We start from the raw sequence: 17,355 nt of genomic DNA, 5'->3' as shown, positions 1-17,355 counted from the left end.
GTTGACGTGTTTAATGGGTTAAAGGGTCAGTCACGCGTAGGAGCAAAGTGACCTAATGACACTGACGTGGTTAATGGGTTAAAGGGTCAGTCCCACGTAGGGGCAAAGTGACCTAATGACACTGACGTGATAAATGGGTTAAAGGGTCAGTCCCACGTAGGGGCAAAGTGACCTAATGACAGGGACGTGGTTAATGGGATAAAGGGTCAGTCCCACGTAGGGGCAAAGTGACCTAATGACACTGACGTGATAAATGGGTTAAAGGGTCAGTCCCACGTAGGGGCAAAGTGACCTAATGACAGGGATGTGGTTAATGGGTTGAAGGGTCAGTACCACGTAGGGGCAAAGTGACCTAATGACAGGAACGTGGTTAATGGGTTAAAGGGTCAGTCCCACGTAGGGGCAAAGTGACCTAATGACAGGGACGTGTTTAATGGGATAACGGGTCAGTCCCACGTAGGGGCAAAGTGATTATCTAGGTGTGGGATGTTGTGTAGACAGTAAGGCAATACAGGAGTGAAATGGGTGCAAAGTATCCATGTGCATGGATGTGTCAAGGTCTTTGCTTTAACATTTGCACATTGTGAGTGTTGTGTGTCAGGCTGTGATTTTGTAAGTGTCAAAAGGATGAGTTGGGGCAGAGTTGTAGGACACCCATAACAGCATCTTCTTGGTCACTTATTGGCAATTGCATGGTCAGCTGTCTGTCATCATGCGTCTTCCAAGAGTAGAGGGCATTCCAAGAGGTATGGACACCGTCACAATGGGTGCTGTGTTGTACCAGAAGGTATTGTGTAACAAGGCCTTGGAAACTCTTATTGTATCCTGCTGACAGACGCTGCTTGTCCCACTCACTACCTCATGGACAAGGACAATTGACAAAGGTGTGGGGGAAGGATTTGTTCCCATACAGGTTTCAAGTTTTCCCACCCAGGACCAGACACGTCCCATGGATTGGAGAAGGAGACGTGTCTGGGTCTGGGTCTCAGTGTGTCACCTTTTCTCTTTGTATCAAAACAATCTGCCAAGTTTAAGGGGACGTCCACCTTCGTGGCTTACCGTTGTAGGATACGGTGTCTCTACGTTTGATGCAACCGCACATGGAGAAACGGCTCGGCTCATCACAACCCATCCCTGTGTGCCCTAATCATAATGGAGGCCAGCTACGTCACAAGTGGTAACAGTATAGAAGTGAATGGGTAACCTCCTCTTTCATGAGTAAGACCTTATGTGTTACGGTTACGTCCTATTTCAATGAGGAGCTGGACCTTGAAGGTGGTATGACAGAAGAATATAATCTCCCAGATCCTGTCTTGCTCTTAACTCTTCTACGGGGATGTCTAGTCCTGGTAAGGATCCAAAGATGGCGGGGGAACTTCACTCCACTCCAAAACGGTGGTTGGTGCTCTAGCTCGGGAGGGGGGGGGGGGAACTCCAGTCTTCAAGGGCCACACCAGCGAGTTGAGGTTTGAAGGATATCCCTGCCTCAACACAAGGGGCTCAGTGAACGGGATGCATGCTGTATCTCTAAAGCTGCTTCCTGTATCTCGGATCTGTTTAAAAGCTCCCCATTGGCCCTCCCACATTTTACGTGCCCAACTGGGGACTGATACCGGCATCACCATTAGAGGTAGGTATTTCCGGAAGCAGGGTGTCCCCGGAACCATATTAATTATATATTTTTTTAAACCCAAGAGGTACCGTCATTTTTATTACCTTAAATCTGCAGAACAAGCAATAGCCTACGTGTTTTTTTTTTTTTTTAATTAATCAGTTCTGTACTACGAGAAAATACTTGTAGCATTTTTTTTGAAACAACTCTGAATTACATTTTTAATGTATTATAATGTAACAAGCATTTTGTGTTTCTATGGCAACCATTTACAACGTCACATCCCCTTCCTCTTCTGAAACAGGCTTCTGGCACACGCCCCTTTTTGAGCCCCCGCCCTCTCTCTAGCAGCGCACCAATGATATCTAGTGACAGCCTGGTCACATGATCTTCCCCACAGAACCTTGCATCTTTGGTCCTCTTCTGCTGCACTGACAGCCATTTAGTGAACCCCCGAGCCGAATCTTCGCCGATCGATCGGCCACTGAGCTAGTTACTTATCATTGTGTGGATTGTATTGATGCACATATTACAGGGGGGAAATAAACACAATTAAAAAAAATTTAAAAAACGGCAGCTCGAACTCAGCTGTTAATTCAGATGAAAGCTTGTCTTGATGAGCCTGCCTTTCATGCTCATTTAGATTTAGTTTTTAATTGCAACATCATTATATATATATATATATATATATATATATATATATATATATATATATATATATTTTAAAGCTTTAAGTTTTCAACATTGACAGCATATCACGTCTGCACTCTATACCTACACATTACCTTAATAGGGAGTTTCAGTGTCACGAATTGCAAATACAACCAGCACTTGTTATGCGCTCTGCATGTCGGCCGCAGGCACGAGCTTATAGGGATCCAGTTTACAATGGGTTGAGAGAAGCAAAGAACACGGTGTGCTCGTTTGCCCGGCCATTACCCAGAATCCCTGGCGGCAGCACTATATGCTGAGAGGTGTCTGCAGGGTGGCAGACCTGGCTGAGACGTGTGAGGTGTGCCACAGGGGATATTTTTTATTTTTGCGGTCCGGTTTTTTGTCACTTTTTTTTTTTTTAACCCGCCATAACTTTTTTTTTTGTAGCGTGAAGAATTGAGCCTGGATGAAATTAGCAAGAGCAGACATTGTAAGGTGTGTGTGTGTGTGTGTGTGTGTGTGTGTGCGTGTGTGTGTGTGTGTGTGTTTGTGTGTGTGTGTTTACTCTGCCCAGTAAAAAGTGAGAGGTGCTGTAATACTGGACATGTACGTGTCCGGTATTTTCCTCCCTGGACACAGTGACCTGACGCACCTTTCACCATTGAGTCCAGTATTTTTGTAGAAGCCACCTGGCGACCCTATTCCTATTGACCTTCGGAGGCCCTAAGCTACGTCAAGTGCCCCAACAGTGACAAATACAGCTCAACCCCGTTATAGCGTGATCCGTTACAACGCGGATCCGCTTATAGCGCGGTGCACGCGTGGGCTCCCATTTTTCGTAATTTTGAATACTTTACCACACGGTTATTGGCGTCTTAAATACTTTGTTGTACAACGCACACAATGGTACATTATTTCTAACGCGCTCCGCTTATAACGCGGTGTGATTCTTTGGACCCCAAGCGCAGCGTTATAAGGGGGTTGAGCTGTACATGTATTATTCTGACTGAAGGTAGCATTAAAAATATGAACACGAAACTGAAATGAATGAAAGCATCAAGCTAGCATGGTTATATACAAAGATGGCGGTGTGAAGCTAAAAGGAAACGGTGTTTGGACGTCAGATTCATTTTATTTCTGTCTGGATTTTTGTAGCGCAAAGTTGCTGATCGCGTCTTCCAATAATTAAGCCAGGGGGGTACGCAAACTATTAAAGGTGCGCCCCCCCCTGCCTTCTCCCCCCACCCCCTCCCTCGTGCACGTGCCCCCCTCACCTCTTGTTCCGGTGTCAACTGACGCGGCGGGGTAGTGTGACCCGGCGCCGCATTGCCATGGCGACGGGTATCAAATGACGCCATGGCGATGCGTCACAGCAGCCTTCTGAATCAAGCTAAGTTCGGGTTGCCAGGGGACCTCGCGCGACTTCCCCCCCCCCCCCCCCCCCGGCATTTTATTTAAATGCCTTGGGGAAGAGCGCGGGAGGCCTCTGCAACCGCCCCCCTCCCCCTGGATTAAGCTACGAAGCTTGTCGCTTTCCATGCGCATGATACTTGGGGTCATATTTGACCGAAAATGTCCATATTTATAGAGAATCTTCTTTTTTTCTCATATCTTTCTTTATTTATCGTCTGATTTTCAAACTGGTAAATTGCCTTCATTTATTTCTATGTATGAGGCTCCTCATAAAGTGAGGTCCTAAACTGTAGCTTAGTTATCTTAGGCTGAGATTATACAGCGCGCGATGGCGCATGCGTGATGCTCGTGCGCTAACCTCAAATTGCCTACGAGGCCGCTCCGGGTGCGCGCGCCATGGCGCGACCGCGATTTGAAGAGACGAAACCAACTGTCTTTTCAAGTGTGGCCACGTGACGTCCGCATCACGTGAGCGCCCTCAGCCAATGAGGGCGAAACCAACTTCGTGACGCGTCCGCCACGCCTCTCGGATCGCCTCCCCAATCTCTCCTGCAGCCACATTCACAGATCGCTGGGGCTGCAGGAGTGCGCTCGGTTCACGTGCAGGCGTGCAGATAATTTAAGCTTAGCCTTATGTGTAAGTCCGGCAGTGGGACTTCCGTAGGAACTGCTTGATGGTACCTCCATCCATCATGAGTAGTGGAACTTCAGTATGTTTAAATGTGGGGGGATCTGACCAATAGGAATTCACTGTTATTCTGTAGGAGAATGGAGGGGTCCGGCTGAATATTAGGGAAGACGTCATCGAGAACGTTGCCTTCTGCTTTATGTGGAGTGTGTCTAAAATACATTTGAGGACATAGATCATAGATTTAATTTGGGAAACCAGCAGCGAGTTCATGGACGCTCATTACAATTTAATTAGGTATGCATCTCTCAGCAGCCATAATTATTGTCCTGAAAGATAATGAGTTGTGGCATCTGCTGATTCTACGGTTCATGCAGATCTTAAGATATTTCAAGGGCATCTGTACAAAAAACAAAACAAAATACATCTTTCAGATGAAAAAGAAGCAGCAGGAGACAGGGATGTTCTGCAAAGTTGGAGGGTGGGAGATTCGGGAGGGGATGGTGGGAGACTCAGGAGGGGAGAGTGGAAGACTCGGGAGGGGGGTGGTTGTGAGGAGAGGACTAGATTCGTTGAACGGCTTAGTGGTAGAGGCATGTGAACTCCATCATAGTAGGTTCCAAAAAGCGGAGGTGCTGGGTGCTCAAGTGCTGGACCAAAAATATTGAAATGAGGAGACACCGGGGAGAATTGGGTGAAGAACAATCTTCAAAAATATTGTAGTGTGAGGTGAGGAGTCTTGATTACGTCCTAAACAATAAGACTGATATTCCCTGAAGGCAAAAGGTGAGTGAATGCTACTCCGCCCCTCTAAGCCTCATTGGGGATGTCCCCAGACAGTTCTTGAATAAAGACTCGTACTCACAACCTTCTTCCTTGGTTCTTCTGATCAGTCACCCCCCTTACGTGAGTCTCCAGTGGTGGAATTGGGTATGAACCCAAGAGAACTGTGTGGAGGATAACGGGCATCTGGTCTTGGATCTCGTGGAGTCTACCATTTTCTAGCAAGAAGGGAACGTGTGGGACAAAGTTGTCCAGATGATCGGGGGATATTAATAATAGGTTGGTAAGCGGTTAACAGTTGTTGATGAACATTAAATTCAGTTGACCTTCATTGTCATTGACAGCTGTCACCCGTTTGTGAACAGAGCCACTGATATTGGCGTCTGTCCCACTGATTTTTATCCACGGCATCTTATGGACTCCAGTTGGGTCTCGCTCGTAAAAACCCAGCACTTATCCAGTAACATGTCATTTTCTGTCTAGAACCCCCGAAATCTCACTGATTTTCAGTCCTTGGTGGTTGACATCTCTGCCGTCGGAGAGGGTTTAGTAGTGAGACTCTAGGGCCCATCATCTCTAAACTGTGCTATGCCATGAGACCCCTAGTGAAAGCCATAAGGGGTTTTCTGGTATAGTATCGCCTATTATATCTGGCCCTAAGGCCATTTCCTCCGTCACTATCTATGCTGTGAAGGTGTCTTCAGTTTAATTGGGATGATGACATCTCCACTCAGTAGATGAAGCTGGGATCTTAATCGGCATAGGGGTGACCTCTTATTGAGCAGCGACATAACACAGAAGCTCTCCACTATAGGCAGGTTATTATTTAATACCTGGTTGCTTGACTTAAACCTCCCTATTGTGAAACTGGGCGTGACGCACCCATGTCTTTTGGCAACAGCCAGTTGAGTAGAACGACTCCACAAAACGGAGTAATTCCTGTGATCTTACTTAAACACCCGTCATTATTTGTGGTGGGGTTTATTTATTTTTTTTACGAGGAAACTTCACGCCAACGGGTTCTGCAAGAAACATTAATGGTTTGGCATTATGTAATTAGACAGTGTTTTTTCACTTACTCGGCTAAGCTGCCAAATGATTTCGCTGTCTCGGCATGTTCGACTCAAGTGTGAGGACGCAACTGCAGCCGCTTGCTTCTCAAACATTATTGGGGGGCATAGAATTTGGAAGGCACGGCGAGTCCTTGTTCCATAGAACTCTGAGGCACAGGGTGATAAGGTGACTTGCCCAAGGAGAGCTGGGATTCCAAATAGGTTCACCCGCTTCAGGGATAGTGATATTACCATTGAGCTACTGCTTATCCCTTATCTTTTGGACGTACACTCCTGGCGCCCCTCTCTAAACCTCTGTGGGCCTTTTCGCAGATCCTGTAAGTGATGTGTGCAGAGGTACGCAATGGAGATGGTTTTTAAGGCGAAATTAAAATAAGGCTTTATTGCTCCTGTTCCTTTAAACATTGCAAACAAAAATATAAAAGAAAAACCTACTCCACGCTCTGTGTCCAGGTATAGAGGGTCTTGTCCCCTTGTCTTGCTGGCAGCATACAGTCCTTTCTGTGTGCATCAAGACGACATATTTTCCTTAGTTTAGCCCAGGTGTGGGCTAAGGAAATCTCTGCAGTCTTTCTTTTCCCTTGGTCAGCTCCCTTGTGAGCTAAGGAAATCTCCTTCCTGTTTCTCAGAACAGGCTTTTTTTCTGACAGTCCTAATCAGCCAGGTGGAGTCTTGTTGATTGCTCTTGTGCAATTAACCAGCACACTGCTGGATTAGAGGCAAGTTTTTCCAAGTGTTACAGATCCCCAACCATTTTTGAGAACTTGAGAGTTCAGGAGAGAGTGACGGAGACCGACCAATTAGCACGCATGATCGCACACACACACACACAATACAGTTAACTTGGAGAGAGAGGCACGCAGCAGCTGTCGGCGGCACTGCGGCGTGCTATTCACTGGCACGCCATCTACATGTTGGAGCCCCCCCTGATCTATGCCATATTATCAACTGGTTGGCCAGTCAGTCGCGGGCTCCTACCAAAGTCTTGGCGGGTTCCATGGTGCCCACAGGCACCGCGTTGGGGACCCCTGCGTTAAGTCTTTGGACAAACAGTCCCGGTGACATTTGCAGACAATGCCAATTGATGTCGTTGGTAAGTTCCATTGACTTCTGCCCTGTGACTGTCTCACACCGGTCAAGTTGGTCCTGCTTTGGAACTGCATTATGTCCTCTGTTAGGGACAAAACGGGCGTTGCTGGTTACATGCTCGGAATTCTTGTTGAGGGTAGGAGAGATGTCCTCTGTGCCGTTTGAAGGTCAAAGAGGCTCTTGTTATGGTTCATGTTCACTATGGCCTCGGCTAATCACAAACGCACACACACGGCTTTGTTGCGTGGCATTGTGTACCAATACAAGCACAAACAGGGAAATGAAACCTCTCGTTTCGCAGCTGCCGGAAACGCACACAAACTCTCCTTTTGATGGAAGTGAAGAAGACAATAGTGTTTTCTGGCCGTCTGTTTCCAAGCTCACACCGCTGGGGGTTCAAACCCACTGAGGACCAAACAACTGATGAGCAGAGATGGAGATCTCTTTGACACAACGTCGCGATAAATGGCGGGTACTGGATTTCCTGCGCTCGTGAAAGTTGTGAACAGTCACCAAAATGTGGCCAGTGTGTCTGTCTCTTTCTCCCTTTTTCTCCTTCTCTCTCTCTCCATCTCTCTCTCTTTCTCTCTTTCTCCTTCTCTCTCTCTTTCTCTCTTTCTCTCTTTTTCCCTCTCTCATTTTCCCTCTCTCTCTTTCTCTCTCTCTCTTTCTCCCTCTCTCTCTCTTTCTCCCTCTCTCTCTCTCTCTCTTTCTCTCTCTCGCTTTCTCTCTCTCGCTTTCTCTCTCTCGCTCTCACTTTCTCTCTCTCTCGCTTTCTCTCTTTCTCCCTCTCTCATTCTCCCTCTCTCTCTTTCTCCCTCTCTCTCTCTTTCTCCCTCTCTCTCTCGGTTTCTCTCTCGCTTTCTCTCTCTCGCTCTCACTTTCTCTCTCTTTCTCTCTCTCTTTCTCCCTCTCTCTCTCTCTCTTTCTCTCTCGCTTTCTCTCTCGCTTTCTCTCTCTCGCTCTCACTTTCTCTCTCTTTCTCTCTCTCTCTCTCGCTTTCTCTCTCTCTTTCTTTCTTTCTCTCTCTCTCTCTTTCTTTCTCTCTCTCTCTCGCTCTCACTTTCTCTCTCTCTCTCTCGCTTTCTCTCTCTCTTTCTCTCTCTCGCTTTCTCTCTCGCTTTCTCTCTCTCGCTCTCACTTTCTCTCTCTTTCTCTCTCTCTCGCTTTCTCTCTCTCTTTCTTTCTCTCTCTCTCTCGCTTTCACTTTCTCTCTCTCTCGCTTTCTCTCTCTCTTTCTCTCTCTCGCTCTCATCTCTATTGCGCGCGCGCTGCAGATGTAACAATGCTGGTTTTGGCAGCGGGGCAAGCCACGTGGGACCCCGACAATCCCGTGGCCAGAGCCTTCTTTCTGCCCAATCTGGAAACATGGACCCCCCTGCCAACGACTGCGGCAGCACGTGGCTTTAAGCCACGGATTCGGTGACTTTATGTCTTGATACATCTGTATCTTTAGCTCTCTCACATTTTCTCTCTCTCATTCTCTCTCGCGCTCACTTTCTCACTCTCTCAATCTCTCTCACTTTCTCACTCTCTCAATCTCTCTCACTTTCTCACTCTCTCAATCTCTCTCACTTTCTCACTATCTAGCTCTTGCTGCCTCTCTCTCTCTTTCTCTCTCTTTTTCTCTCTCTCGCTTTCTCTCTTTTTCTCTCTCTAGCTTTTCTCTTTCGCTCTCTCTCTCTCACTCTCTCTTGCACTCTCTCTCACTTTTGCTCTCTCTCTGTATCTCTCTCACTCTCTCTCTCTCTGTATCTCTCTCGTTTTCTCTCTCTCTCGCTTTCTCTCTCTCTCTGTATCTCTCTCGCTTTCTCTCTCTCGGGAAATCTTATAACGAAGATTTTGACGACATTTATTACTGAAAATTTTAACTGTATGTGAATGTCAATGAAATGTAAACATCGGCAAGCAAACATTTGCACATATCACTTATATCAATAATCTGTCTAACAAGTTAGCAATAGGTGACATGAGACATAATATATATATATATATTTTATGTATTTTATGTATATATATATATATATATATATATATATATATACACAGTGGTTGACAAATCACCTGAAAATCTACTCGCCGAACCAAAAAATCTACTCGCCACCTAGTCCCGCCCCCAATCCCGCCATGCTTGGGCGGCCATGAGGAGGTCGCAACGGGGTCAAATCCAGTCGCCACAGGCCTGTAGGTGAATGGATTTGTCGAACACTGTATATATATATATATATATATATATATATATACTGTACATAAAATCAGAAATATAATATATAACGTCCATGGGGTTACCTTGCGCGCTAAAGGGTGAGTCCTTTGACATCTGTAGTGTTAACTCTTGCGTGTAAAAAGGGTAATCCAGTGAAGGTTTCCGGGGGGGTCAACTGATATGTGTGAGAGGGTAATCCCGTTAAAGTCTGTGGAGGCGTCTATTGTGAGCAAGAGGGTGATCCCATTGAAGTCCACGAGGCGCATGGAAGGTTGGACCATTGACGCTTGTAGGTACCACCGATGAGTGTCCAAAACGTAATCCTACTAAAGTCTATGGTGGTAACTCGCATGAAACTGATGGATTCCATTGACATCTAGGAGGCCAACTTATGTGTATAAGAGGTGATCCCATTAAAGTTTGTGGGAGCATCGAATATGAGTAAGAGGATGATCCCCTTGAAGTCCGGGGACAACTGAAGTTTATGGGGGCGCCCTTTTTTCTCTAACAGCATAATCCCATTGAAGTCTAAGAGGGTTACTCCAATTTAAGAGGAGGATTCTATTGACGTCTGTAGATGTGTGTAAGTGGTCACGGGGGGGCTCCATGAGACATACGTGGGTACCAATATCCTTCTTCCATCTCCATCCACAGACCAGGAAGCTGACGAAAGCCGAGCGTCAGAGGTTCAGCGAGGAGGTAGAGATGTTGAAGGGTCTCCAGCACCCGAACATCGTCCGGTTTTACGACTCCTGGAAGTCGACGGTGAAGGGTCAGATCTGCATCGTGCTGGTCACAGAGCTCATGACATCCGGAACGCTAAAAACGTGAGCGGTTTTGTCGTCGTGGGGGCGTTGACCCACACTTTTTTCCCCACTTGCACCAGAGCGTTTTGGGGAGGGGTTGTAGGAGGCGTTAGAAGAGGACGTATATTTTAAATGATATGCGAATAAGCCTTAAGTAATATAAATTAATTCCATATTGACATCCCTTGGTTAACATATTATTAAGTCATACCTAACTCCGACGTTACTCCCATCCAGACACTAAAATACGGAGAGGGTGGAAGAGAGTAAGACGGTGGATGGGAGAGAGTAAGGGGGTGGGGTGGGAGAGAGTAAGAGGGTGGGAGAGAGACATAGAGAGAAAGAGTGAGCCCACTAACTTATATACCTTCAGATAGCTGAACCTATACCCCTAGGGGGTAATACATTTGTGAACAGACTTAAGATACCCTGGCAATATGGCAAATATATTCCAATTATAAAATTGAACGTTTCCCTGCTTGAGGTAACATCCCGTTATTTGCCCCGACATCCCTTTTCCCTGCCCCATATGCCCCTTGTCTCTTTTCTCCAACCCCTAGTCCCTGCTACTTGTAGGAGAACATTGGGGGCGCCACAGGATGCTGTAAGGCTGCCCGAACCTCCAGGGTTGGTTCTACATTTACCCTGAAGGGGCACTGGGGGAAAGCTCCCTAAAGTTGGCACTGGGAATCGATCTTGGGCCAAGCCTCCAATCACTGGTGACCCTTCATTTCATCATCATCATCATCATCATCTTCCCGGCATTGAGGCATGACTTGGTGTAGCCCGGACCATCGTGTCCGTTCTCTGCAAGTTCCTCACGAATAGAAGATGATGATGATGATATGAATTGTCACAGTGACTGACGTTTCTACAACCCTACGTATGTCTACTCATCTACAACATTCAGCGTCTGGGATCGCCCTGAAAGATTGAGTAAGCCCCCCCCTTTTTTTAAATACAATGGTGGACTTGTTCCTAGCCCATTATCTGACTTGTGCCAAGGGAACCACTGACCCTCTATCTCTCTCTGCCTGCCACCCACCAGCTACTTGAAGAGGTTCAAGGAGATGAAGCTGAAGGTCTTGCAACGCTGGAGCCGACAGATCCTGAAGGGTCTCCACTTCCTCCACACCCGCTGCCCGCCCATCATCCACCGCGACCTCAAGTGTGACAACATCTTCATCACGGGGCCCACCGGCTTCGTGAAGATCGGCGACCTGGGCCTGGCCACCCTGAAAAGCGCCTCCTTTGCCAAGAGCGTCATAGGTGAGGACCGCTGCGTGTGTACGAAGACTCACGGGTGGACTTGGAAGTAGCAGACGGAGTCCGCGTTGAACGTGTAATGGCGCTAGGGCCAGGGGTTGGGCAACTCCCAGTCCTCAAGGGCCACCAACAGATCAGGTGTTAAGGATATCCCTGCTTCAGCACAGGTGGCTCAATCGAAGCCATCTGCGCTGAAGCAAGGACTGATTGAGCCACCTGTGCTGAAGCAGGGATATCCTTAATACCTGACCTGTTCGTGACCCTTGAGGACTAACACCTTTTTAAAAAATATATATTTTTATTTAACCCTTTGACCACTTTAGACGTTTATGTCGTTTTTTATATTTGCTGGTTAACATATTGCACACGTCTTCTTCACAAGGCCATGGATGTGGCTCCTCCTGTAGTGTCACGTGGTTTTAGATCGCAGCTCCCTACCCAGAATCCTTTTCTGCAGCTGAACCACTGACAGTAGGCTGACTCAAATGGGTTTGGGGGGGGGGGACCTGTGAAAACAAAAAGCAGATACACTCAGGGGGTCTCGGCCTTTGCTCTAGGGTTTTTGTTGTCTCTCTATCCCACACTTCGCTGTGCAAGCTGTGGAATGCAGCAGGCATACTGTAAGCCATGGGTGTGCAAAATGGGGGGGGGGGGGCGGCGTTTACAGAGGCCCCCGCGCTCTTCCTGAAGGCCGCGGGGAGGCGCGAGGCCTCTGTAACTCCCTCTAACCTGCTCTCAGCCGGCTCTTCGCTACGACAACATGGTGTCAAATGGCAACGCGCTGCCATGGCAACGTGATGTCACAACGCCGCCAAAGCCAGAGAGCTGGTTAGGAAGGGGTGGAACGAGCAGGGGGGGGGGCTTGGAGAGCAGATAGGGGGGCGCGAACAGAAACGTTTGCGCACCCCTGCTGTAAGCTGTAAATAGTATACATTTATGGGTAAAAAAGTTAGGAATCTGAAAAAGAATATAGGACATTCTCAATAACTCTGTGTTCATCTGCGTGTCACTACCCAGAATCCTTACCTGCATGTCACTACCCAGAATCCTCACCTGCATGTCACTACCCAGAATCCTCACCTGCATGTCACTACCCAGAATCCTCACCTGCATGTCACTACCCAGAATCCTCACCTGCATGTCACTACCTAGAATCCTCACCTGCATGTCACTACCCAGAATCCTCACCTGCGTGTCACTACCCAGAATCCTCACCTGCATGTCACTACCCAGAATCCTCACCTGCATGTCACTACCCAGAATCCTCACCTGCGTATCACTACCCAGAATCCTCACCTGCGTGTCACTACCCAGAATCCTCACCTGCATGTCACTACCTAGAATCCTCACCTGCATGTCACTACCCAGAATCCTCACCTGCATGTCACTACCCAGAATCCTCACCTGCGTGTCACTACCCAGAATCCTCACCTGCATGTCACTACCCAGAATCCTCACCTATGTTTCACTACCCAAAATCCATCTGTAGCCTAACCCCACTGTGTGACGTGACAATGGGTTAAATGAAGCAGGTTTGGGAACCAGTGGAAGACTTGCAGTTACGCTAATGGGCACCATGTCTGTTCACTGTTTTCACGCCACTATAAGCTACAGGGGACCCCTCGTTTCCTGGCCTGTTTTGAAATTCCCTTTACAAGAATCCTTGCCCGGGAGAACCAACATGGCCGCCGGGGTCAGCCTCACTCTGGCGCCCAATAGAAAGCCGTGAGATGACACTGCAGCTTCCGATTGGGTGACCCCGGCAGCCACCTGGGTTTTTTTTCCTTGCAAGCACTGGCAAACGTAGCCACGAGCCATGGGACCTGGCACTCCGGACGTAGTAGCTACGTCATGGGCCATCTGGCCACTCAAAGGGTTAAACGGGCACCGATACGGTCGGCGAAACGTTTTCCCCCCGCAGGAAATTAAGGGACCCGGCACACTGTCTCCTGTCTCCCCTCGTTTTCCCCCCGCCAGCCCGCTAACCTCTTCTCTCATTCCGCAGGGACCCCCGAATTTATGGCTCCCGAGATGTACGAGGAAAAGTACGACGAAGCCGTGGATGTCTACGCCTTTGGGATGTGCATGCTGGAAATGGCCACGTCGGAGTATCCTTACTCCGAGTGCCAGAACGCCGCTCAGATCTACCGCAAGGTGACCTCGGTAAGTGATGACCACCAACCCTGGTTGGCCACCGTCGGACCTGGCGATCACTTTGAACGTCTTGGGCTCGTTTCGTAAGGGGAAGACTGGGTTGACCTCTCCGTCTCGATCCAAATGACGGTCGAGCCCTCTTCCACTTCAGTTTCCGTCATCCGGGCGCCAGTTGGGGTCGTGTGAAGGCTCCAGAAGCGGGTGGCAGACCCCCTGGCGCACTGACGGGCGAGACTGTTCTACTTAGAACAAATGACCGCGCCTAGAGCTTTCAGGACCAGCCAGTGGAAAGGATTTTGGAATAGTAGAGACAAGCGGTGCTGAGAGGAGACGGGTAAGACCAGAGTGCAACAATGGGATGGGCCCACGGATACTATTCAAATGAAGCAAGATTCACTGCTTACAGAATGACAGCCTATCATTAAGCTTTAATGAGGGGTGTTGTACCCCGATCCGACGTTAACTGCAACTGACGTGGATTTAGTTTTTGCTTTCTATTTCAACACCTGTTGAAATCTGTCGTGCCGCCCGGGCAGGAGAGAAAGTATTTTACTAAGCAATAGCAACGCCAGGGAGTCCTTCGCTGAAAGAGAAGAGGGTGCGTGGTGCGGCCTTTCCGCGGAGGTGGTAGAGGCTAAGGCCAAACAGGAAGCAAAGCCTGTTTGGGGTAGAAGTAACGAACGCCGACTTCTAGGCGAGTGCACACGGGTTCGATTCCCTGTCCCTGCGACCTTGAGCGAGTTACTTTTATCTTTCTGTGACCCCAAAAATTTGAGTTTTTAAAAATAACATTTACATTTATCCTGGGCGCACTTTTTTTTTGGGGGGGGGGGGGGGGGGGGAGGGAGTAGCTATATTTCTTCAGAACATGAATAATAATGTTTAATACCTGTATCTGCCTGTGGGACGGCCCGTTGTAATGTGAATGTTCTCACAATGACATCAGAAGTAGCTGTTGTTGGCTTTGTATGGAAGCTAGGGAACCTCCTAGGGCCAAAGTGTGCTAATGGCAGTGACAGGGTTAAGGGGTCAGTCCCTCCTAGGGGCAAAGTGTACTAATGGCAGTGACATGGTTAAGGGATCAGTCCCTCCTAGGGGCAAAGTGTACTAATGGCAGTGACATGGTTAAGGGGTCAGTCCCTCCTAGGGGCAAAGTGTGCTAATGGCAGTGACAGGGTTAAGGGGTCAGTCCCTCCTAGGGGCAAAGTGTACTAATGGCAGTGACATGGTTAAGGGGTCAGTCTCTCCTAGGGGCAAAGAGTACTAATGGCAGTGACATGGTTAAGGTGTCAGTCCCTCCTAGGGGCAAAGTGTACTAATGGCAGTGACATGGTTAAGGGGTCAGTCCCTCCTAGGGGCAAAGTGTACTAATGGCAGTGACATGGTTAAGGAGTCTTATCTGGGTAATTGAAATCTCACACCAGTAAGTATATTTAATGTATTATTAAAGTGAGCCTTGGGAGGCGTGCGACTCCCTCCGGCTGCTCCCTCCTGTGTGATGTCATTGTGTATGATGTCACTGTTTGTGTTGATGTCACTGTGTGATCAGCGAGCGCTTGTACATCCAGAGCCCCCCCCCCCCCCCTCTCTCCCACCTCCCCTTATCTTTACTGGCTCGCTGATAAGGACAGGGTAGGATAAGGGGGAACGAAAACACTTGAATGACAAACACTCCCCCATTCAGACGCCCCTAAGAAATCCAACTGCCTGATGACGTGGGAATTAACCTTTCATTTGTGCGTTCCTTCTGTTTTATTATACATTGTACCAGGAACATTTGCCATTAAACGCTTTCTCTAATCTTCCCCCCCCTTCGGAAATACCTCACCGCAATGAGAACAATAAAAGCTTTGCGAACATCTCTCCCGCGCCCCGAGACGTAGGATGGACGATTTAATCCTTTTGACAGATTGGCTTAATATTACATTTTTAAAAATCAGCATCACTGGGATATTTTGCCATCACTCACAGCACCCCGGCTCTTCTCAAATGCTCTCGCTCCAAAAAGATAGGGTCGTAGTGGGCAGCCCTGCCTTGCGCCGCAGTGAGTTTTTATTGCGTTTTTACCATCTTTACTTACTTTGTTTGGGGATCAGGCTGTTGTATACACAAGATAAAACAAATTGTGTGGTGCTAAAGACCAGTTACAGATTAAAACAATATATGCTTCTGAGACGTTGTTCCCATATAGTGAATCTTGGATTTGAATATCTCACGGGCCAGACACACTGTTATCTGATCAGAGAGGCTCCTGATTTGATTAGCTCTGAGTAAGGCCTCGGCCATGTTCCCTGCTTGCTGGCGGAAGCGCGCTAACGCGCGCTCCCGCTCAGTACTGAGCCCCTACAGCCGCAATTAGAGCGGCTTTAGTAGGGGCTCACCTACGCTTCCGCAAGCGCGCGGAAGCATAGGTCTTAGGGGAATTTAAATTTCCCCCGCTTGCCGGCGCGACAGACCGGTCACGTGAGTGGTTCGCCCAATGAGGGCGAACCAGCTTTGTGACGTCACTGGCCCGCCCCCGGCCAATGACGTGGCCCGCCCCCTGACAGCGCGTGCGGTAAGCAACCGCAAGGCCAGGGAAAGCACCCGCTTTCCCTGAGCCTCAGCGCGCCTCAGCGAGCAAGCAGGAAGCCTGGCCGAGGCCTTATGCGTGTCTGAGGAGACCTTGCCGGGATTTGATCGCACAGATACACGGAGGACCCTGGTGGTTCTTATCTGCTGTCAGTTTCCCGGTTTGCTGTGGTCTGTTTTATTAGAATCATCGGTTACTTGTAGAGCGCCAACCTATACTGCAGCGGGGTACAGTGTGACATCAACGGCATAAACAGAAGGACATACAAATAAGGGCAAACGGACAACAGACGGTCACGAGGTCCCTGCTCCGGAGAGCTTACAATCTTGCACAAGGGTGGCCAACTCCAGTTCTCAAGGGCCACCACCAGTTCAGGCTTTAAAGATATCCCTGCTTCAGCACAGGTGGCCCAACCAGTGGCTCAGTCAATGACTGGACCCCTGCACTGAAGCAAGGAAATCCTTAATACCTAACCTGTCGGTGGCTCAATGAGGACTAGAGTTGGCCACCCCTGAGCTAGAGCGAAGACGTGGCCTGGTTGGAACAAAAGTGGCTGCTCGTTGTGGGATGGAGTCTACATCAGGATGGAGTATGGTTCCTCCTTTCCTGCCTCGTTCCCGATTTACTGCCGTCCGTCTGTCATCTCCTCGTAGCCCTCACTGCAGCCAAACCAATGGGAGCCAAGGACCATTCTGCACACCAGTCTCTTATCACATGACCTGAATTGAAGGTCATGTGATTTGTCCATGTACCTCTAACAAAAGGCAACATTTTTGCGACCCGTTGTGTTTGAATTGCAAACTTTCGCAAGACAGTCGGACGTCATTGACTTAGAAGGTCTCACCACTCGTTCGAGCACACTACAAGTCAACAGAAGAGTTCTCCAGGGCAGAACGGCCACTACCAGTCATAAGACGTTGGGCGGCGGCTCCATTTGTCCACTAACCTACTGCAAAGTAATATTTTCTCCAAGCCTGCCTGGACTCCACGTCCCACCAGTTATGAGAAGACGCTGCCGGGCATTAGAAGATGTTGATGCTGTGCCACTCCCTAGAAGCCATTGTCCCCCATCGGAGGCTGGAAAAGACCAATCTTGAGA

General features: G+C 48.5%; 1 protein-coding gene across 1 annotated transcript in view; it reads left to right on the top strand.

Annotated features, from left to right (window-relative positions):
* Window positions 1-17,355, top strand: part of WNK4 (WNK lysine deficient protein kinase 4) — a 131,778-nt gene that overhangs the window by 64,381 nt on the left and 50,042 nt on the right. The window contains exons 2-4 of the mRNA XM_075580156.1: window positions 10,113-10,285; window positions 11,313-11,533; window positions 13,536-13,693. Of these exons, the coding sequence (XP_075436271.1) occupies window positions 10,113-10,285; window positions 11,313-11,533; window positions 13,536-13,693 (552 nt within the window). The remainder of the gene's footprint in view (window positions 1-10,112; window positions 10,286-11,312; window positions 11,534-13,535; window positions 13,694-17,355) is intronic.

The sequence above is a fragment of the Ascaphus truei genome, chromosome 23 (genome assembly GCF_040206685.1).
Source record: "Ascaphus truei isolate aAscTru1 chromosome 23, aAscTru1.hap1, whole genome shotgun sequence".
NCBI lineage: Eukaryota > Metazoa > Chordata > Amphibia > Anura > Ascaphidae > Ascaphus > Ascaphus truei.
Note: the sequence above shows the minus strand (reverse complement) of the source record. Positions and strands in the feature narration are given on the sequence as shown.